The sequence below is a fragment of the Peromyscus maniculatus genome, chromosome X, assembly GCF_049852395.1.
Source record: "Peromyscus maniculatus bairdii isolate BWxNUB_F1_BW_parent chromosome X, HU_Pman_BW_mat_3.1, whole genome shotgun sequence".
In the NCBI taxonomy this organism is placed as follows: Eukaryota; Metazoa; Chordata; class Mammalia; order Rodentia; family Cricetidae; genus Peromyscus; species Peromyscus maniculatus.
Genome location: NC_134875.1, coordinates 22,883,447 through 22,908,064, shown reverse-complemented (window position 1 = coordinate 22,908,064; position 24,618 = coordinate 22,883,447). Strand labels below are relative to the sequence as shown.

Below are 24,618 nucleotides of genomic sequence, written 5' to 3'. Positions count from 1 at the left end.
GATTTCCCAGATGTGTCACGTGTCCTGCCATCCCTAACAGAAGACAGGACAGTCTACTCTTAGGCAGTGCTTATTTTCTTCTTTTAGTTCCGGTCCACATTAGAGAGACTGCTAAACGGCTGGATCTTAAAAGATGTACAGGTTACGTAAATGATGTATAAAACCCCACAATGCAACTGGATGTGTTAGAGTATGCTTCCAATCCCAGACTGGGGGAGGGGGCGCTGAGGCAGAAGGACAGCAAGTAAAAGTTAGCCTGGACTAAAGAGTGATGCCATGCTTAAAAATAGTAAGAGAAGACAGACGGTCAAAAGAAAGCAACAGAGGAAGGAAAGGAGGCTAGAGGGGAAGTAAAGGAGAAGCACTGGGTAGGTTGAATATTATTCTTAAGAGCTAGCAAAGTCCTGATGGAATAAACGTAGAAAGCTAAAGGGCCAACAAGTAGATACTGAGCATTTAATATGTGTCTGGGGTTATGCTGTTAGATACCAAACTAAGTGAGAATTTCTGTATTAGAATATGACACCTGTTCTACAGAACAGACCTTTAGGAAGTGAACAAAAATGTTCGAGTGAAGGTCAGTAGATTCAAGAGGCCATTTTCCAAATCACTTGTTCTATTATTTATTTTCATGGCTTGAAGGAGATAACTCTAGGAAACAACATGTTACATCCCAAGTTTAACTACAAGTCAAATCATTAATGTGGTAGATCTTGTGATGCCCTCCCCTAAATGAGTCTGAATCAGTCTCCAGTCTAAAATCAGAGACCAGATGAAATGGTATGACTCAGTGGAGCTTCGTTAAAGAAAGATTATGGAGCTGGCTATGGCAATGTTTTTCCATTTCATTTTTTGGCTAAGACTGGCTCATGCTCTGCATGTGATTTGTTATATAACTGCTAAAAGCGATCACAAGGCACTTGGCTATAAGATGCTATGGGAACACTAAATTATACTACAACTGTAAAGAGAGATGGAGAAATTATAAGAAAACTGGAACAAAAGAATGTGTTAAACACTAAAGCTAGAGGAAAAAAAATACTCTTTCTTTTCAGAGTCATAAATCAGACCACCATGCAATAGTGCACATGAAGGGAATTCAGGACCTAGGAAGCAAATCCCATTTGTGGGATGAGACCCTTATTTATATAAAGGGAAGAGTTTTTCAAATAGCCAGGAGATCTAAAGAAGTAGGAATCCCCCACAGTACACCCCCCTTCTAGAAGACACTTCAATACACTAGCATTCCAGGCTTTGGGCCCCAACTTTCCCAAACTGCCCAAGCCTGGATGGTAGATCAGTGTAAGAAGAACAGGCTCCTCACTCTTGACTCTGTAACAGCTCCACCCGTTGGGGCTAAAGCCAATGGCTATCTCTTTTGGAACCATACAGGACTTTTTAACACAAGGCAAAAATAGTCTGGTAAAGAATCGAAGGAATGCCAATCAACACAGGGAAGAAAATTCTGAATCATAGCGTATCATGGTGCATTTGAAATTCTCTTCTGGAGTCTCTGGCTAAAGATCAACGCTCTGTTGATCCAGTGATGGTTCTTGTTGCCTGTCACATGGTAACAGGTCATGTACTGTAGGATGCTCCTCCACAAGTTCCCAATATTATTTCTATACTCCTGGGTGGGAATGACAGGTTGGATCTTTCTTACCCCTAAGCAAACACACAGTGCATAAAGTCGTGTTTTGTTTTGGGACCAGAATGGCCTTGAACAGAAGAGATCCACCTGCCTCCACTCGGACTAAAACTGTGTGCCACCATAGCTGGCTCTGAGACCTTTAAAAGGATAAAAATCAAGTCCATTTACGTTGTATTCCCTGGTGACCATCAGGGTCAATTGCTGCCTTCAATCTCTCTAAATCATACTGAAGCAGATTTACTTTAGAAGTTCCAAAGCTAAGGAGCAGCTCATGGCACACAGGGAATAATTAAAAGAACAATATACTCCAAGGTCTTCCTCTAATCCTCAGTTATGAATTTATCCTCTATAGCACAGCATGCCATTTAAAATGTTCAATCTGAACCTTACTTTTACTAATAGCTGTTATGTTTTTCTTTCATTCAGTAGGGTCTGCTGAATCCAGATGTTAGTCACTCCCAAAATCTTTAGTGCTGAGATAAGAACATGGGTGGAGCTTTATGATTATATTTCAAAAAGTCACAATTTTTAGACTTCTCTTAGGGATATAGTTATTTCTCTAAAGCATATGAAGATAAAACAGAAAAACTATATATACCTCCCTTCCACCTTTGAAGAAAAAGAATGATTGAAAGCACTCAGGGAGAACAAATTTGTTTAGCTTTTACAGTTTCATGCGTGCGCACGAAAGAGGGGGGGGGCGTACTTGTCTGGGTCTGAGCAATCAGTCTGAGAAGCAACAAATGGTTGAAGAAGAGGCATTGAAGGAATGGTGTGTGTGTGTGTGTGTGTGTGTGTGTGTGTGTGTGTGTGTGTGTGTGTGTACATGCAACCATGCAAGTAGAGGCCGGAAACAACCCTGAACTCTTCAGGAGCTATCCACCTTGTTTCTTGATGTTGTTGTTAAGATAGGGGGTTCTCATTGGCCTGCAGCTCATGAATTAGGCGAGGCTGGCAGGCCATCAATCTCCAGGGATGCATGTCTCCATATCCACAGTGCTGGGATTATAAGCATATATTGTGATACCCTGCTTTTTTTTTTTTTTAATGTGGGCTCGGTTTATCAAACTCAGGTCATCGTGCTTGTAAGACTAGGACAAGCACTTACTAAATGATTTCTCTCTCTAGCTGAAGAGGGCCCTGAAATCTAGATTGAAGAAAAAATACGTTGTTTCATGACCAAGTTACCACACATGGCTTTTGCTGGGTTTTATTGATACTTATGATTCATTTATGGAATACTTAGGATGTACTAGGTTCTTATTTAAGGACCTTGTAACATGTATTAACTCGTTTAACCCTCAAAACAATTGTGTGAGACAAGCATTAACATCTGATTTCAGAGCTGAAGTACCAGGAGGCCCAGAAATGTTCAGGGATTCACACAAGATCTGTAGGTAAATGGCAAAGCTGAAGCTGAGCTTTGGACCCAGGTAGTCTGGTTCTTAAGGACATGTACTTAACTTCCTTGATGTCTAACGCTCTTTTCAGTGATGAGGATCAAATGTAGGTCTCACACATGCCAGGAAAGTGCTATGCCCCAAGTGCATATCTACAAAGCTTCTTTGGAATCAGACTATAGGAAGTATGAGGGCAGCATAGGGCCCCCAGACCTCACACACCATCTGCACACTCGGGGAACACTCAGCTACAGGGATGAATGCTTTCTAATGATAAGGTGTAGTTTTTCATGTTTACTGGCAAAAGGAATCAGGTTTTATCCAGGAGGGCAATTTAGGACATGACTATATGGAGCAATGCATAGTAGATACTTGGAGGAGAGGACATATTGTTTAATGAAATAATAATGACTTACTGAGTGCCAGCACCATGCCTTGAAACTGTTCGAGCTGCTATAGGGGTGAGAAAGGAGATATAATTACAGTGTTATTACTCACCAGCCCTGCTCACAGAGAGTTCAAAGGCTCAAGGAAACACGGGTGGACATGGTAGAGAAATGTTCCCTTGGCTGTAGGGGAGGGGGCATTGCAGCTGAGTGGTAGAACACTTGCCTAGCACGCACAAGGCCCTGGGCTCCATCCCGAGTACACAAAGCCCCGCCCCCCCCCCCCCCGACAAAACAAACTGGAAACAACTCCCATTTTACCAAGCTCTAAGCTTTTGAAAGAACTGCAGCTACATGTCACAGAGAAAATGAATTCCTAGAAAAACGAAAGGACAAGGCTTGGAGAAAGAAGAAGGGGCTGACATTATTCATGGAAGGGGGAGAACATGTGTCCACTTTTGCTTCTGGACTGGATACTTCTGTACTAACTCAAACACCCAAATCAATTTGAGTGATTGGCCCATAATCCCAATACATAAATATCCAAGTTCTGAGACTCTTAAAATCCTTTACAACTGACCAATGTTTTTCTCGGAATTAAGGCAACTGTAGGAAGCACCTCGGAATGCACCACAGCAAGGGTCGCTGGGGGAAACATTCACTTACTTTGTAACTTCTTTTAAAAGTACCCGTTGTGGAGGGCAGGCCCTGCACCTGCAGCACAATAGAGCCAACCTTCTTGGCAGAGGTGTGGGGGAGCCAGCCCTGATATTGTGAGCACGGGAGAGCTGTCCTCATTACTCATCTGTCATGTGGTGGCATGGGTATGAGATGCCCCACATACCCATCAACACCTGAGGCAGGTGCGAGAGCTGGCCCTGAGGTCAGAAGGGCAGGAGAGCTGTCCCTGCTCCTCATCAGCTGCAGCGCTTGGGAGAGTGTCCCCTACACCTTGCTGGCCCTGAAGCTGTTCAGTGTGGGAGAACCGATCCTGAGGACAAGAAAGCTAGAGAACTGGCCCCACCCCTAAGGGGTGAACTAAGCAGGGCAATGCTGGAGGGCTCACGGGGTTATGAAGACAGGGGAGAGGGGCGGGCTGACTAACCCAGGCCCAGAAGCAGGGTTATGTGTTGGCCCACCCCAATAGTGATTTGCTGAACCATGGGGACGGGGGAGGAGAGAGGGGTGTTGGTCCTGCAGATCCAAGGCTACAGCATCTCCAGAGCACCAACAGGATGTCCAGGAAGAGTCCCAGTGAGGGCCCAGCATCAATGGTGTAGCAGAGACCAGGGTCCTTGAACCAGACCAATGATTCTTTACAATGAATGCCTGCACGTAAAAATGTATGGATATGCCGGCCGTGGTGGCACACGCCTTTAATCCCAGCACTTGGGAGGCAGAGCCAGTCAGATCTCTGTGAATTCAAGGCCAGCCTGGTCTACAGCTCGAGATTCAGGACAGGCACCAAAACTAGACAGAGAAACCCTGTCTCAAAAACAAAACAAAAATGTATGGATAAAGGGGTTTACTGCATGACTCAATGTGTACACTGCAGCTTCCATAAAGAGATTTTCCCTTTCTCTTTTTCCTTTTTTCTCTTAAATTTTATTTTGTTTTATTGTGTATGTGTGGGGAGATGGGTGAGATCAGAAGGCATGACGTAAAAGGCACAAAGAATAAATAAAAAGAAAGGAAAAAAGTATCCATTGTGAGCTGGATATGTAGCTTGGGGATGGGGAGGTCCTGGGTTCAATCTTTAGAGCTGAAAAAAATGGAGAAAGAGGAGGGGGAAGAGATAGAAGAAGAGGAAAAGGAAAAGGAGGAGGAGGAAGGGGAGGAGGGGGAACAGCAGCAACGCCCTCCTCCCAGCCTCCCTGAGTACATACATACATGTACCATGACATCTGTAGGCCATGTCTACTATAAAAAGCCTTTATAGAAAAGTCTCCTTGGAAAGCCTCTTAAAAAAAAAAAAAAAAAAAAAAAAAGAGCATAGATTGCCCCTTTCTACCAAATAACCTGCATTTTCTTAGCACCACATTAAAAACTCCAGCGAGCAGCCTGCAAAAAGTCAAATGCTAGTCCAGAGCTCTTCCCATGGCCTGGATTTCATTGCAGAGATTCAGAACGAGCCTTAAGCCACATCACACAGCAGTGGCAGGCAGCACGCTGCACTCAGCTCAGAAACACACTGCCTTGTAGTTTATTCCAGCTCCGAGCACGCTTTTGTTGCTGTGCGCTGCCCTGCTCCCCCTGCTCCCCTGGTGTATGTATTTTTTTTTTTCCTGCACAGCCACTCACACCAAACAAACAGAAAAGCTCTCGATTTTCATCTGTTGCCTGGTAACATAAGCACCCAATAAAAAACACCAGGAAATATTTCACCAAATTATGGTAAGAGAAAGAGATAGGGAGCCCACACTTGCCGTGGGATGCGATGAGTTTATTCAGCAGTTTCCTAAGTCATTTCCAATTCAGTGCACACACAAAGAAGGAAGGCTGGGACTCTCACGCTGTTGATCTGATAAGGGAATTTTGAAAGCAGAATGTACAGAATCAACTCAAACTCACTCAAGAATATTTGTTGGCACACTGTAGATAGAATAGAAGCTGTACAAATACCTGAAACTGGGTCTTATTTTTTGTCTGAAATCACTCAACTGTTATGCTCCATAAATGAAAATAAGATTATATTAACTCCCTTGAAGACTCTACGTTTTTTTGTTCTTTTTCTACTTTGCAGTACTTCTTTTTATGTTTTTCATTCTATATATTCATTGCGCGTGGTACTCTTACCCAAAGATAATTTTCATACAAGTACATTGAGCATTACTTCACATATCCGACTAAGCTCCCCTTTCTCACTCTCTTCCCTCCCCTAGACAGTTTCTCTTCTTGTGGTTCTATGTCTGTATATTGTGAGCAGCTATATGAAATCTAGAAATCACAAAGCAAATACCCAGCATTCGCCTTTCTGAGACTGATTTAATTCGCTTAGTGTGATGGAGGGTGTTTGTGATCTTTACCTCTTCATCCTCTTGGCACACATACTTATGCCTGTCTCCACCATATCTCAAGTCTTACCATGTCCTCTGCAACTCTAGCCTTTGGGTCCAACTGAGAAATACCACTAATGGGAGGATAAAAGTTTATACTTGGTTTCTTAAAAGCTTATTCACATTTATAATGATGTGGGGAAAATAACAAAATAATGTCTAGTACCCCAAATCATTGGAGAATAGAGGGAAGTAAAGAAGGAGCCACAGAAACGGTTTAAGGCAGGAGAGTCATTCACGTATCTCTATGGTAAGGCACTATTGTCTAATTATAGCTCCTGTAGTTTGGGGTGCGGGTATAGACACAGTCCCATTATGCCAGTGTTAATTGAAACCATGAGAATGTATCTCTTTGGCAGAAGAGCTATTAATTTTCCTGGTGCATGTAACCACTTGTGCATTTCTTAAGCACCACAAGAGACTCCACCCTTCTAGGCAAAACTGCTGCGACAAGCAGGTAAGTAAGAAATGCATCATGAACCATGGCAGATAACAACGGAGTAAGTGATACGAAGATGTGTAGCAGCAGGATAGTCTTGAACCATCTGTTACTAATTAAGAGTATACTAACTGTCTCTCTGCAGCTGGAGTCGTAAGGGTCCAAGGGGTGTGCTGACACCGCTGGGTCCAGCCAATATGAAGCAAAGCAGCAGTACTTCATCCAAGCAGTGCCCTTCTCTGGAAGGAAGGAAAGAAAGCTTGCTGGTGCTAATGGCCCTTTCGAAGGCTTTGTGGTGATCAAATCATTGTTCACCTTGGAAGAGCAAAAGAGCTGGAAAAGCAAGGTGTCCACCCAAGAAAAAGTGGGGCTATCTCTGAGTTAAGCATTCAGCAAGCAGCCCCAAGGCCAAGCTTCCGCAGCTTGCCTTTAAAGATCTCTTTATAGCCAAGTGGTTCAGGTCTTCTCAGTCAGCAAATACATTCCCTACTCTGAAAGGCCTTTTTCAGGTTGGAGGCCATTAATTTTATTAGGCACCAAAAAACTACATATGTTAAATTGTTTTCCTTCCATGGAGAACAACTGGGTAAAGGTTAGCAGGTGAAGGAACCCGTAGGCATGAAAAAAAAAACTATTCAATATATAAACTGCTAGACAATTATAAGCTAATCGTATGGATTTTCTGCTTACACAATTTGAAATACATTTTTGACAGTTAGGTCACTTACTATATTTTCTATATAGCTAAAGTTTAAATTCTGCTTAACTGAGAGCTACACTCCAAAAATTAATACCACAAATATGTTCCCAAGTCTGTAACAATGCCTGGAATACTGCTACACAGAGACATCCCATGTCAGATAGATTTGATGCAACTCTTGTTTTGGCATCTATGTGCTTTACTATTGTTATTCAAATAATATAAACCAACTTAGCTGAAGGATTTGGTTTTAAATCAGCCCTTAAGTACGGAAGTTATTCAATAGTGAAGCCAAAACAGTCCATTTATTTATCTGTTTGTTTGTTTATTTTCCATTTACAAACATGGTATTTAATGTAGCCTGATGCTGTTACTTTTCAGCCATGTAGTTGGCAAATAACGTTTGCCTTGTGTAAATTAGCTTGTATTCACTGTATATATCCCATAAAACTATGAACTATCTTTTAGGAAGTCATAAGTATAAAATAAATACAGAATAGAGCTAAATTCTGAAACAAACAAAAACCTTAAGAAGTTATATTAAAAGCAGCTTTTCTTTTTCCCTAACAGTATAACCTACATTTGATTAATGTAAAGGAAGTATTTTTCAAACATTTACTTAGTGCTGCACACTATTTTTCTCTGCATAATGTACACACAGCACACAGGTACACACATACATATGGACATTTACACCACACATTGGCTCCTTTCTGCCCATTCATCTTAAGATGAACATGAGGAATTGCTAAAAGTGGGCAAATATGTCGGGTGAACTACCATGACAATGACATGGGCCCCAAAGAATTTTGGACTGTAGACAGCACTGAGATTGTTTTTCTGACTACCTTAGATTCATATGACCCACCAAATATTTGCCACAGACAATGAAGGTATCAGAAGGAAAAGGAGAGGGTAGACAAAAAAATATACTGCAGAGAAATTCCTAACAATTTACAGCCTGGAGATGAGAGAATCAGTAAGTGGATATGTATTATTTCCTAACTCCAAATTATCAACATCTCTTTTCTATAACATGCTAGTCTTTAGACTCATTTGCTTCCCTCTGGTAAACACCGGCTTCCTCTCTAACTAAGGTGACAGTACATTCTGTGCACTTAGTTGCTCATTAACAGTTAGTGGTCCCTGTTGCCTGGTTATGTTTGTTAATAAGCATCTGTTGGTTTAGACAGTCAGTGCTTTGGTCTGGATAATAAATTACATGGCCATCCTAACTGTAGATGAATTCTGTGATAGTTAATCTGGTAGGTATTTTGGTATCGGTAGTACTGTTCAGTTTTCACATTGACCTTTAGTCTAATCATGAAAACAACTAAATGACAAAAGCAAAGGCCACTGCCTGTGCATACAGGGCTTTAAACAGTGGCTTACAAATTGGCCGCCCACTTGGGAGCCCAAGAATAAGGGCCCTAAGAGCAGTATGACAAAGGTAACTTTGCCCCAGTATATACACTTCTTCCCTAGTATTAAGTCATGAAAGAAGTCTTAAGTTAGGTTTCTATTGCTGTGATAGATATGACTAAAAGCAACCTGGGAAAGTTTGTCTTACATACCCTGGGTCACAGTCCACACTGGGGAAGCCGTGGAGGAGTACTAGCTTGCTCTCCATAGCTTGCTCAATCTGCTTTCTTATACCAATCAAGACCACCTGCCCAAGGGTAGCAGCAGCATCCACAGTGAGCTGGGCCCTCCCACTTCAGTCATAAAGCTCTGAACACTCAACACCTTCTGCAATCCTAAATTCCAAAGTGCTTGATATGAGTGTAATAGTCCAAGGTCCTTCAAACGTGTTCAGGGGCTTAAGGGTTACAGCTCAGTGGTAGAGTACTGACTATACATCTGCAATGCCCTGGGGTTCTGTTCCCAGTGCTACAGAAACTAAAAGCTTGCAAATCTCACTGAAGGGTGAACCATTTCCACTTTGAAATCTTGCTCAAAATACTACTGCAAGAAATCTAGGAGAGCAAAGCTTCTCTATGGCAGTTAAAGCACAGATGTTCAGTCTTACACACACCAATACAAAAGAGACTCATGAAGTCCCTTCTAAGATAGCTCCATGGACCAGTCTGAAAAATGCCAGTCTAATCCACCTCATTTCGTTTACAAGAGGTTCATTTTACCACATGTTGCAATGGTGTTTTCTGTACTGGTAATCCTATAACCAAAGTCATGGTCAAGACTGGAATAGTGCACAGTAATTGCCACGGAAGCTCTGAACACACTTTAGAGTAAGGAAACGAACACTCGTGGATAGTGATGATTTCCTAGTCTGCAATTAGTGGACTCAAACATGCTCATTCAAAAGAACTAAGGGTGGCCGCCGAGGGGGAGGACAGGGGGATTCTTTGGCAAGGAGAGAAAGAACTAAAAACAGATGGAGGTTGATTTGTCATCTTTTGAAATTAAGATTTTGGAGTCAATGTATATATCCCATTTAAGAATGGCTACCAAGGAAACTACAGAAAATAGCAATGATATATAAAGATGTTCATCCTAGCCAGGGGGTAGTGGTACATGTCTTTAATCCCAGCACTCAGGAGGCAGAGGCAGGCTGATCTCTATGAGTTCGAGGCCAACCTGTTCTACAGAGTGAGTTCCAGGACAGCCAGGACTACACAGAGAAACCTTATCTTGAAATAAAAAAAAATAAACTAAACAAAACAAAAATAAAGCTTACCTTAGCACTGATAACACTAAGCATTTCATGCATATGTACAAAGTGTGGGAGGTGAGAGACCAAGAAAAGATTGTTATTGAGCCAATGGAACCCTAATGACTTGTTTTTGAACCTTTCTCCAACCTCCTTTTGAAACCAAACAAACCAAAGTTCAAAACACAGAATATGCACAAAGAACTTACCACAGAGACTTTGCCCACGACATCCCTTGCAACTGCTAACCCTTGAGCAAAAGTCCGGGCTGCAACAAAGGCACGTGTAACTTGGAGCTTCAGTTTCCGAGGGACATCTCCAAAGGGCTTCAGCTGCTCTGTGTATTTGCTCACACATTCCAGGTACTCATCTGTAAAGTGGTACTGAGAGTTCACCAGGCGGAACATGCGCTCCAGAAGGCGAGCCCAGAAGTCATTTAGCATTTCTTCCAAGTTCACGTTTCCCGCCACGTAGTAGCGCTTCAACTCTACGAAGAGATCTTTAAATAGCTCTGAATTCTGCATGTATAAGTGGCCATATGTCTTCACAAACATATCATTCAGGGATTTCTCTGCATTTTCAAGTAGTTCTTTGAAGAATTCTAAAAAGAAAACCCAAACAGGGAGGGAGAGAAAAATGAGAAAGGCTGTTTTCTAGTAATTAAATAACTGAATGAGATTAAATTTGGAAAAAAATGAAAACAATTGTGACATTCAACTGGAAAGTATGTTGGTATATAAAGTATACTTCTTCTGAGGAATTTGCATCTCAAATCCTCTGTCAATGAAAAGAAGTCTATGTCACACAGTTACTCTTTCATTGATACCCACATCCAAGAGAAGGAGAAGGAAAATTTCAATTAGCAGCTTCTCAGGAATCAGCACAACATTCTGAAATCCCTCAACAAACAACAGCAGGCTGGACATGGTGATGCCAGCCTGTAATGCCAGCACTTGGGAGGCAGGAGGATCAAGAGTTCAAGGCCAGTCTCAGCTACTCAGTAAAGTTGGACACAAGACTGTCTTAAAACAAAAATGAATAAACAAGCAGGCCAGAAAAGAGCAGCAACAGCAACAAAAACGAACAAGCAAACACGGACAGAAATGAACAGAGTATCTCTAAAAGATGAGGTTTCCCCAAAGCATTGTTGCTGTAAGACCCTACAGCAGTGCTTCTCAACCTTCCTAATGCTGCGGTCCTTTAATACAGGTCCTCATGTTGTGGTGACCCCCAAATAATGTAAAATTATTTTCATTGCTACTTCATAACTGTAATTTTGATACTGATATGAATCATAATTTAAATATCTGATATGCAGGATATCTGATATGTGACCCCTGCAGAGGATTGTTTAAACACACCTTCACACACACACACACACACACACACACACACACACACACAAATGGGTCATGACCCACACGTCTCTAACTCAAAGGAAATCATCTAATTATGACCTAAGATTAGGACAGGTGTTTCAAATATTGTTGTTTTCATCTCCTTTCTCCTTTCTTTATCTATGTGACACACTTAGGGACACAGAACATACTAAGACAGCCCCAGAATCAAGCACACACTTCTGAAAATAATTTGAATGTTTTCTCTGTGATACTTGTGTAACAGTGGTATTCAGCTTGACTTTAGGTTCCTAAAGGATTCATACAGTAACATGGTGATATTCTTTTCAAGGTTACAGAGATGAATTTATAATAGATGCCATTACAACTCTGGTATATTTGTAAAATGACATGGAAAAATAACTGAAAAATGCAAATGACAGAATCTGGACCATCATACAAAGTCATAGTCTAAATGCTAAAGATTTTATGTTTTCAGTAAAAGTGGTAAATTAATTTTATCTTGAAGAGAAACACAGGAGAATTACAGCTAGCCTCACATACACAGTACTGAACTTCCTGATCCTGTAACAAACAAGATGGAAGGTGAGGACTGATAGTCCAGGTTGTCCTCTGACCTTTCTGCCACGAGGACTTGTACTCACACAAGAACGTATGTACATGTATGTGCACTCACTCAAGGATTTTTTTTAAAAGAATGAGAAGCTAACATTAATCATTCTAGAAGAATTTCTTGCCTGGTACAAAAATAAACACCCCAAGATATTAAGTTTATAAGCAGGAAATATAATGAATACCAGAGCAAAATATAAGGACTTGATCAAATGAGAAACTGTGTCTAAGTGAACATGATCAGAAGAAAATGTGGTGCCACTTCAAAGGCAGAACATTGGTGAACTTCTCAAAATGCTGTAGTACTACAAACGTGTTCTCTTCCCAGGCTGAGAGGACAAACCAGAGGCTGACAGCTAATTTCAAATAGGTTTTCAAAACTCTTGGACTGAGTACAGCCTTTTGGAAGGAGAGAGGCATGTGGGTTTCCCTACACGCCAAGAGAGCCCATACCAATGCCTCTTGAGCCCCAACTCATCAATACATGCTTCTTGGAGGTTTAGGGCTAAAGTCCAGGGTTTTTTCTGCTTGCAGATTTTTAGACTTTGCCTCTTCATTGTTTGTTTCTTCACTCCTGCTCCTAGTGGTGGATTTCCCCTTTTCCTTCTACTACTTTTCTGGTGGTTTGTCTCGGGTGTTTTCTCTGTAGAGTTCCTTCTACACAAGAACCAAACAAAGAAGCCCATGCATCCTCTCTGGCATGTTTACCAATGCTCTGTCCCTCTGAGTGAAAGAGCCGAGTGTATAAAGAACTAAGAGACCTGTACTGGGGTTCTCCAGAAGAACAGAACCAAGAAAATCAGTAATTACAGAGGGATTTATTAGACTTGCTCCCACAGAGACTACAAAGTCCCATGATGGTTACCAACCCACTGGAGAACCAGGGAGACCAGTAGGTACTAAATCTAAGAAGCTGAAGCTGAAGCTGACGAGACAGGCCTGTGATGTAGGCCCAGTCCAAGGCCAAAAAGCCTGCTGAAGAGCTACTGATGCCAAGGCAGATCTGATACGCATAAGCACCCACAGGAGAAAACTGCCTTGAAAAAGCTCATCAACAAGACTTCGGTTTCCCGCTTCTACTGTGTCATTACTCCATCAGGACCGGCAGCCTATTGGATGGTGCTGTCTGCACCAAGGGCAGGTCTTCCGCTACTCAGGAAACCGGCCCACCTGCCTCCAGAAACACACCCAGATGGATGCTTTACCTCATCTCTGGGGCCCTATTCAACAACCCAAGCAAGGCTCATAGGGACACATGAGAAGAACTCTAGAAGGAATCCAAGTGGGGAGGCCTTTTTATTGTCTACAACACTCATCTGAAAAGTTCTCTAAGTGTAAGCCAAGGATCAACAGCACATCAATATCACCTAAGAACTTGCCAGAAATCAAGCTCTTGGCCCCACCCCAGACTCACTGAACCAGAAACTCTAGGTGTGGATCTAGCCATGCATGACTGGTGTGCCCTCAAGTTAGAGAACAACTCCTCTAACTGATGAAAAAACGTCTCCATTTCACTGCTCATTGGTAATCACTAGCAGCCCTGGGCTGGGCTGAGTGTAAAGCATTTGAGGGGAGCAGTACAGTTTTAAAAGCAGGGAATGTGGATTTCTTTCCAAAGAATTACCGCTAAAAAATACTATTACCTTCCTAGAAATGATGTTTTGTCGTTTCTTAGGGATAAATTTCCTTATATAGGGCTCTTTCAACTATGTGTTAACATAGATGATTAATGCATGCAGCATTTTCCCATAATTCCAAGTTGGGGAGCCTAAGGATGCTAAGGAATCTCAAATGTCATCTGGTCTATGTCCTTTACCATGCCTTATCACCAGCATCCTTGGTAAATGGTGCTTGTTGATCAGGGGCATAAAATGTATAAGCAGAGTGTGTTAGTACATGTCCAGTATGCTACACGTGAATATTGGGAAAAGAAATCTTGGTTGCTGAGAACGGTATCCAAACCTTCTGCAAAACAAGTGCTAGTTAAAACAAAACAAAACAAAACAACAACAAAACCCGACAACCACCATAGGTCCTTCCCTATATTACATTTTTATCATTGTTCATAACATTGGTATACACCAGAAAAAAACTGAGTGTTAAGAATTATTTGACTTGTACTTTCGTATTCTTTTAATAAACTAGTCTGAAAGTCCAGTTGCATTTTTTAAATCAATAGCACCCACAGTTACAGTTTTAAGAGGTAGAGGACACATAGTAGTCCACTGAGCTTAAAACTGTCAAGACTGATCCTTTAGGCCTCATAGTGCTGTATATCAAAGAAATTCTAGGGCAAAGTTAATCGTTCTGGTTTTTGTTTGCTTTTGAGAGAGTCTCACTATGTAGGCCAGGCTGGGCTCAAACTCACAGGGACCTGCCTGCCTCTCCCTCTCTGGGGCTGAGATTAAAACATGCACGGCCATGTTCAGTAAGTTCAGTCACTCTGGTCGGAAACTGGCCAGTGGGTACAGCTGTTTGGAATACAGTCACTTAAAGCATAAGGAAAATGGCCTAATGAGAAGGAAATAGATTTGATAGTGACATATCCCTCCGTCCAGCATTACCACAGGACTTTACATTGGCTCCCATGACTCTTGCAAAATGTAAGCCTCTGTGCACATGTGAATGTACATGTTTATGGCAGCATGTGCTTTAGGAGATTAGTGTGATGTCACATACACACTAAATCCTAATGTATCTCATTACCCAGAAAATTGATCTTCTTGCCTTCACACATTAAAAGACTCTTTTATGTGGCCATTTAAGTTGCAGATATAAAGAATATTTGAATGAGTATGTGGTTAATAAATGCTTGAGAAATTCTATAAAACTAATATAACAAGTTAAAACCTTGCAGCTTAATCTCTCCAAATGGCTATGCAATTCGACAAGTATGTACTGAGTGCCTATTATGGGCTCAGCTTTACCATGCATCTTAAGCTTTCTTCTGTCCAATCAGACTGCAACAAAAATTTCTAGAAAGACAATTTCCCCTATCCAATTGACCTTTACTACACAGCCACTTTACCCTGTGGTTTTATGAATGCACTAGAGACTTTAAAACATCTATTTAATTCCTTTTTTTTTTGTAAAAGCAAAGATCCTTTATTTCAAGCTCAGAGTTTGATCTCTCTGATCAATACAACTCAATCCTTTATTTCATCTAATGAGTTCCTCAATATTCATCATTTCATCCTTGAGTCAACCAAACAAATATGAAATAATCAGGAGACCCAAACTCATTTCTCCTTAGACTCATTTTGTTAATGAGACTATTCCACCTGGCTTTTGTTTTTGCCTTAAAAGGATGGCAGATGTCATGTAAATTCTAAAATCTAGACCAACTAGACACAGTATCAACCAAAGCATAACAATTTTCTATTAGTGTTTTTTTTTTTTAAGTTTGTATGTGTTCTAGGAAACTAGCAATTATTCTATGGTTGTGCATAACCCTTTCATCTCTCCAGTGCTCCCTACTTGTCTTTCTATGGCATTTTCTCTAGAAAAAGGAACAGAGCACAGGTTAGACATTTGGGTATGGGATCACAGCCATCATTTGTAGCAACTTTGTTAAGTACTACAATTCTCATCTCCATCTGGGCCCCGCCCATCCTTGACATTATTCTTGTTCCTCAGGATCATGGGCAGATCCTAACTGCTGAAGAAGACCTGCCTAGGCCAAGGCACATAGCAATCATCCTCCATAATCGTTAATGAAACCAATTATAATACAAGAGTTGGCTAAGGGAACCAGCCAAGGGTAGTGTAAACCAGAGTTCCCACTGATCAGAGGCTGAGTTAATTGGAAGTTAGAGCTCCTATCCAGCAACTGCTTGTACTTGTGTAGAAATACTGCTCAAACAGTCTGTCTGCAGTGAAGCTACTGGTGTCTGAAAGTCAGGGAGGAAGCAGTAACTGAGCATTTGTGAACAGGTTTATTTCTGTAAGTTTCCATTTGGAAGCTTAAGCATACAGGCTGCAAGGATCAAGCAGCCGATACTCCTTGAGCTCCCAATTGGCCACAACTCAGGAGTGGAAATCAGCACTATAATATGCTATGAGCCTAAAGCAGCGTGAATGGTGGGGAAAGCATGAGACTCCTACTTAGAGGCTACCTGCCATGGTTGGGAAAATAAGAGCCTCTGATAACCCATTTACAAAACAGGCTATTCTCTCTCAGCCCACATGGCTAGCGCTGGCACAAATTAATGCTCAATATACATAGGCACTACTAATAATGCCTGGAGTGATGCTATTGTCACTCCTTGAATGTCTTTATGTCAACAGCCATTTAAAACATCTTTTAAAGACTGGTTTATGTCTTGCCTAGTGTTGTCGAACACAATCCATCTGGGGGGACATAAATGAAGCTAAAGCTGTTGGAGGTCTGCTGAGAAGACCGAAGGCCTTATAAAACTCGGAGCTGTTTATCCAAAGGGAAATGCTTAATGGCTCTACCTTCCAAGGTTGTGAAATGTCCCAGACACCCATGAGACTGGAAGCAACTACTGGGTAGAAACTAAGGAACGGAACATCATCAGCCATGGTAAGCGAGTTTACACTACCTGGAAGGTAGAATGCCATAGCATCACACACATCTAAAACTTAGAAATCAAGGCTTCTTACCGCTTTCCTCCCATGCACTTCATTTGCATACTATTGACTTTACCAGAGACCTACTAGGTGGAAGAACTGAGCTTGGGGCCTGTAAACACTTCTCAGCTCTAAAATTCAATTATTCCTAGCGTAGAAAGTACTCATTTAAACATGGGAAAAACGAGTGAAAAGCCAAACTTTTCCTATCAAAGGGTTCTATGTAAATATCCTGCCTTTTAAAAAGAACATCATGTGCTCCTGGAATTTCTATCGCCAGCCACTTGTCTTGCATCAAATAAACATGCAAAATTCTTGAAGAGGGTCAAAGGAGCTCTGGTTGTGCTATTAAATACCATTAGTTACTTCTATATAAACAATCAACTGGCTATTGATGAATGAGCTAGAATGTATTCTAGAATGAACCCATGACCTTGAGAGACTGGAAGCTTTTTCTAGTCAATCCATTTGTTTGGTGTTATAAATCAACTCCTTGCGTTTACATTATGAGGAAGCTGTCTTTTATATATAAGCATTAATTTCTCCTTCACTATAAATGCTGCATCTCACAGCCTTAGTGTGGCATGCCAACACTAAGTTATCACAGCAACAAAATTCCTGAGAAGCCTCTTTCTAAGTGCTACAGTTCATCCTTTTCTAACTGTTAGGCAAACTGAAGGAGTCATACTCCATCCATCCTCTCGCTGCAAGCAAGTATGTAATGAAGAACAGCTTCAAGGGGCATCTACCAATGGAGGCAAGAGGAGAAACAGAAAGCATTTTCCTGACAAGGGAACTGTTGGCTTGTAACTGTCTACTCCAGTATCTTGCCTTTTCAGCAGTCTGAAAGTCTACAGCAGGCACTTGCCTCTGCCATGGCATGTCACTCCTGGAGAGCACCTGAAAGAGTATGGGGGTACTAAAAGGTCACACACTCAACTCATGTTTAGCAGCAGAGAGTAAATTAATAGGCTGCCCCTGAGTTGGCAAGTCAATTGCCAGCTGCAGTCCTCATTTGGGGCTGTTAGCAAATCAAAGAGTGCTAGGGGATCCTGCCAAAGGATCAGTCTTTTCTTTCCAAGGTTAATTTTATTAATGACTTCTCCTAGGGAGAAAATAGAGTGTTCATTCTCTCATGGACCTTGATTTTAGCTAAGTTGCCAGGGATTCAGACTCAGCACCATGTACTTAGTACTTCTGCTGGAATCATTCAGTGTTCCATAGCTAGCTCCTTGGACTTAGCACTCTCATATTACTTTGCATCCAATAGTCCCCCGGAGAAGACTTTGGGCACATATAAGTAAGCTAGGAAGCTAGAGTAGCCGCAGCACGCACTCTAATGCTACATTTTGTGTGCATCACTCAATAGGGTATCATATGGCCTCACAAACCCTATAATATATATTATATATATTCATGAACTCATATCAAGAAAAATCATGACACCAAATCATTTAATTAGTGATTCTAATTGCATGTATGCATATGTGTTATGTGTTGACACACACAAAAAAGATGAAGAAAATACAGTGGCGATGGTGGAATGTTAATGATCAAAGATGTTTTCAACATGTTTCTCCATTTTTTTGTTCCCTCAAATTTTTTAATGGCATTTAAAGTTTTTGATTGACACATAACATTTCCACATATTCATGAGGTAAGATTGATATTTTGGTTCACAAATGTACTAGGCAATGATCAACTTGGGTAATTAACATATCTGTCACCTTAAACGTTTGTTAATTCTTTTTGGCAAGTGTATTCGAATTACTCTCTTATATTTTGAGATATACACTATGGTCAACCTGCTTGGCAACAGCACACCAGAGCTTACTCTTCCTAAGCAACTATAATCCTTAACCAATGACCAACCTCTTCCCATTTCTCCTCCCTACTTCTCCTCACCAGTCCATGAATCTACTCTCAGCTTCCTTGAGAGAATTTTTTAAGACTCATGTAGTACTTGCACATTGTCACACATGTTAGGATTTCATTCTTATGGTGGAATAGTATGTGTGAACACCAAATTTTCTTATTCCATTCATCAGGTGATAGACTGATTCCACACCCCGGTCACTGTGAGCAGTGTGGGCAGCTGTGACTTTGACAGACTGATTTCATTTCTTTTGGTTCTATGTCCAGCAGTGGAACAAGGCAGATATACTAGTCCATTTTATAGTCACCAGGCTAATCTTAGAATCACTAGGTCTCCTCTATTCCACAGTCACTATGATAATCTTACAATCCATACAACAGTGTACAGGGGTTCTTTCTCCTGTATCCTCAAAAGAATAATTTATAATCAGAAAAAAAGGTATTCCTTCCTGTCTACAAAAGGAAAATTACTTTCTTTTACTCTGTTTCATGAGTGGAGACCTCAATGCACTTTTTTTTTTTTTTTTGCTTTTCCCCCAATTATCTACAGTGAACAGTGACAAAGAAAAACATCATTTTAAAAATACCAACATTCATTTTTTTCATCAAGAAAAGTACCTCTTTTGCTGAACAGAATGTTTCTCGCCATAGCAATTTGAAAATTAGGACAGGTATGTATGTAGAAGATTCCAATTACCTGTAACTCCACAACTTGAAAGAAAGCTCCAACTGCTTACTGCATTTCTTGTCTTTTTTCACATGAAAATATATGGTCACACGATGGACAGACTAGTGCTTCTACACTACTGTCATGTGACATTATGTACTTAACATTTCCCATATGATTAAAGGTTCTTCAGAAGCACCATTTTTAATGAGGTAGATATCTTATTTCTAATGATTTTTTGAGGTTACAGTACAATTAACATCATTTCCCCCTTCTCTGTCCCCCTCCAAGCCCTCTCATGTACCCCCTTTGCTCTCTTTTTTCATTAATTGCTGTTACATGAACATATTCCTAAATATAAGCTGCTCAATCTGGATAATGTTACTTGTATGTGTATTTTCAAAGTTGATCATTTGTTATTAGATAACCAATTGGTGTGCTCTTCCTTGGAGAAGACGATTTCTCTCACATGGAACATTTTGGCTTATTTCAAATTTTATTATTCTAATTAATACTGTGATGTGCATCCTATTTACATCTGACATTAATCTTTATGTACATATACTTTTCCTTAGGATACATACCTAGTAGTACACTATGAACATATTTAAAACTTCTAATACATTGCCAAATCAATTACCTGAAAGGTGTGCCAATGGATAACTTGATATTTGAGTCCTATTTATTTCTAAGTTCCCAGTGCTCCCAAGAGGGAGGATGATTAAGATGGGCTGCACCAATGAACAAGAATGAACTAAATCATGACTGGCCTGGGAATACTCTCAGTCAAGCAGTTGGAGCCTTACCTGGACAGGCAGACACATAAATGAGGGCTGGAATGAAGGATGCCATTTCAAATTCCCAGGCTCAGTACACACCAAAATAATAAAGTCAAAGGTTTGTGCTTGCCTCCAACTAGATCAGCAACTTCTTCCTGATGCTATATCTTCAAAAGAAGTTGAAGCTAACTGCAAAGGCTCAAACTAATATTGCTCTGGATTCAGCAGAAACTGCGCATGCACTTTCAACTCCAATGAGATAGCGAATACCACAGTAAAGGCTTACATTTTAGAAAACAATTCAAAGGGCTGAAAAAACTACTAATAACCATTCTCATCAAGTTTCATAGATACATTAAAAAAGAGTTAGAGCCTAGAGAGATGGCTCAGCAGTTAAGAGCACTTGTAGGTCTTACAGAGGATCAGGGTTCAATTCCCAGCATCCACATAGTGGCTCATATTATCTCTAACTCCAGGTCCAGAGGATCTAATGACCTCTTTTTACCTTCGTGGGCACCAGGCATGCACATGATGCACATAATATGCATGCAGACAATTACAAACACATAAAATGAAAATAAATAAGTATATCTTGTTTAAAGGGGTTACCAAAGCTACACAGGTTTTTAGTCTGTCACATGGATGTGAAAGAAAATACAAAAAAATAACAGTGCTTTCCAACAAAATCAAAGGCAGTTAGTGGGATCTAGGACAATGCATTTTTAAATAGGCCAGATGGCTTCATGTCTTTCTTTGTACTTTGTGGCTACTCGGCCTGTGAATTGTTGCCCACTACACTGTAATGAGGTTCCAAACAGCAACAATTGTTTTAAAGTCCTAATGGCTGAAATCTAAAGTAAAGATTAAAAAATCAATCTAGGGGCTGAAGAAATGGCTCAGCTATTGGGAGTACACACTGTTCTTGCCAGCACCCACATGAAGTGGCTTACAACAGCCTGAACTCTACCTCCAGGCCATCTGAGGCCCCCATCGAGCCTCCCCAGGCACCTGCACGCCTGCACAGAAACTCACACATGAACACATACATCTATACCTAATGAAACATAATCAAAATCAACCTTTACAAACCCAAACTAAGACAAGCAGTGGTCATATAATCCTTTAATCACAGGTGGATCTCTGTTATTTCAAGACCACCCTGATCCACCCGAAATCCTGTCTCCAAAATGGAAAAATCTGTATTTGTATTACTATATACATTTCCATAATATTCAAAATATGTGTTTTAGGCTTTTTTCCAACCTAAAAAGGAGGTCTGTATTAATACGGGTAAGCAACAAACTCATTGAGATGATAGGAGCAAGGTTGGGGGGAGCAGTCGTGGGACTGTGAATGATAGCCACTCTCGCTTACACAGCCCAGGCAGATAGAGCAGACAGACAATTCTGTCTTTTATGTGCATTTTAAGCTAATTCAGAAAATTTCTACTATTATTCAAGTTAACAAGCTGCAGGCTCATGGGAGGGTTTTCAAAGAGCGGGTGAAAGTAGCTGGGGGTTAAGAAATGACGGGGAAATAGAGGCTACCATACAGATGGCTAATTAACAACTTGTAAGACCTTTCACTAAAGCAGCTGGTCCAGTCACATGTTTAAAAGATTCACAGAATTTTTAGAATTGAAAGGGTTTTGAGGGAGCATCTAGCTCAACCCCTCATTTTATGGATGGGAAAACTGAGACCCAGTTAATTGCCCCAGGTCACAGAGGGTCCTGCTGAAGAATCAGGCCGACAATTTGTTGTGTTCTGTCTCCCAACCGAAGTGGCTTAATTTCCTCCTAAAATGACAAATTAAAAGAGTGTTCCCAATAATTTAGTATCAGGTACCACCTTTGGTTCCACACGCTGTCTTTCAGTGTGCACAATATCTAGTGAACAGTGTGATCACGGAGTTGCTGGGCAGCAGTGTTTCCTCATGGTTATTGCATCATTTGTATTATGTAATCCAGAAATGTACTTAACGCAGCAGCTTTGATCACCTCAATAACCTATGTTTCTTTTCAAAACAATGAGCCTCACAAAGTGCCAGACATTTGGGGGACAGGCCTTTATGTTGGAGTCCCCAAACATGGATTATGCCTCACTTCTACTATTTCTATTCCCTTTGGCAAGCAATTCTTCCCAACACCCACTGAACTGACTTATTAGCATATTCATGAGACAACTGCTTCAGCTAATTAGCTGGTTTACTACTAAAAAAATCCCAAGACTGGCCAAGAGGGGGAGCAGCTAGCTGTGCTACTCTAATGCCCTGGCTGGAGGACCATTTTAAGATCAAGAGTTGACAAAAAAGCTTGCAGGACAGACAAGTACAGAAGGCAGTCCTCACACCCAGAGACACACATTTAAAGCATAGGAGGCCTGGCAACATGGCGCAATGGGTATAAGCTGAGTCTGTTCCCCCAAATCCACAGTGGAAACACAGAACTCATTTCTGAAAGTTGTTGCCTGACTCTGACACACATCCCATGGCATGGACACACCAGGTGTACACACACATATTAATAATAATAATAATAATAATAATAATAATAATAATAATAATAATAAGTAGTAGTAGCAGTAGCAGCAGCAGCAGCAGTAGTAGTAATACAATTTTAATATTTTAAAAATAAACACCAGAAACTGGTTGTAATACTACATGGAGATAATGCCAAATGAGGTCTTTTCTCATATTTATCCAGGTCTGAAAACATACACACATGGCTTAAAATGTACAAATCAAGTTATAAACTATATATTCACTTGAAATACACAAACAGTAGAAAATGGAACGTACAGAAGCAAAGCAAACAAACACACCTCCCCCCAAAATCCTTAGAGACAAAGGAATGGGGAAAAGGATTTGTCCTTCACATTTGATGAGTCCAAAAATGCCAGAGCAGGTAATACACCACTCACTCACGGTGGAGGCAGAGTAACCAAAAACAGGGTCAGTAAGGCCATCTCTGGCTTGATTGAATCATATACATACACTCTGATAACACAGGAAGTTGCCAGGGCTCGAAATCATTGAGTATGCATCCTGAGCTTGTACATGGCCAGACATCTTTTGAAGTCAATGGGCCCACTCCTATTTCCCTGTATCCTTTTGCTATTTTCTCACTCTGCATCTCCAGGGCGGTTGTGTGTAACTTTGCTGTCCTTCTTCATCCCCCAGCCACCATCTTGTTTCTTTGCCAAATTTCCTCTCTTCTATTTACATCAAAGACACAGGTTTGTGCTTTTTATCACAGCTCAGACAGTTCTCTGATCAAAACAGCCTTACCTTTGGACTTCGGAGAATTGAAATAACCCTAAAGCACTTTACTCAACATCCCTGGGTCTTTTAAAAATGTATCTATCAATCAAACAACCGATTCAGCACCTACTCAAGGATTGTTGGGCACCAGACAACTGATGTTTTGCCATGGAAAATTATTTCAGAAAACTTAAAGAAAATGTGCGAAGTATTCCAGCTCTGTTCTGATCTCCAGACCAAACAGATTTCAACAAATTTTAATTGGTGCTCATTAACTTTACTGTCTTGGCCATATTTTAAATTAGAGTCAGAAGAAATACATGGGAGTTTTATAATCATTTTTAGTATGTTTTGGAACTGATAAAGGTACAGTTTTAATGTATTTATTCAATGTGAAGAACAAGAACAATTGTTTCTGTATTTAAAAAAAAATCCAAGCATATGTTAACACTTACTGATAACGGCTCTCTATATAGCTTTCTTTAAAAGAAAGCTTGCACATTGTAATCATACTATGTACTATGCTGCTATAAAACCATGGGGAAGGAGAAGGGGGGAGAGAACAGTAAACCAGCAAACCCATAGGCAATGACTGTGGGCTCTATTCCAGAGAAAGATGTGTGTAACCAGAAATAGGACAATTTTCTTTGGAGAAGTCTGTACCCAGAGTTGGGTATTCTTTGTATTCTATAACTTTCTCTTTGAGAAACCCACATCTATGCTGTTGGGTGTGTCTTACTTTTTCTGTAAGATATTAAAAGCATTATCTTAGCCCTCCAAGTGTCCGTCATCTAAAAAAGAAAGAAATGAGGTATCTTAGAGAAGGTGGGCTTGGGACTTGGGAACATGCTGATCTCCACTGCACCGCACTCTCAGCAGAAGCGGGACTTAAGTTCCCTTTCTAATTCTGGTATGAAAGTCCCATGTGCTGATTTTTAGAGCACTCACCTCTCTGATATGCGAGAGTCAAGAGACTTTCACTGTTTCTGGGCATGTAGTACACACCTGTAATCCTAGCACTAGGGAGGTTAAAGCAAGATCTCAAATCACAGCCTCTCAAACAAAATTAGCTGGACTTGGAGGGGATGAGTAATGAGAATATGAACGAGTCATTGCTTTTAAAAGTAAAAATAACAGTGATCTAGAGACAAGAAAGGGTCTAACACTGTACT

The 24,618-nt window shown here is 40.7% G+C and overlaps 1 protein-coding gene across 1 annotated transcript in view; it reads right to left on the bottom strand.

Annotated features, from left to right (window-relative positions):
* Window positions 1–24,618, bottom strand: part of Gpc4 (glypican 4) — a 110,998-nt gene that overhangs the window by 13,494 nt on the left and 72,886 nt on the right. The window contains exon 3 of the mRNA XM_006996640.4: window positions 10,513–10,904. Coding sequence (XP_006996702.1) covers window positions 10,513–10,904 — 392 coding nt within the window. The remainder of the gene's footprint in view (window positions 1–10,512; window positions 10,905–24,618) is intronic.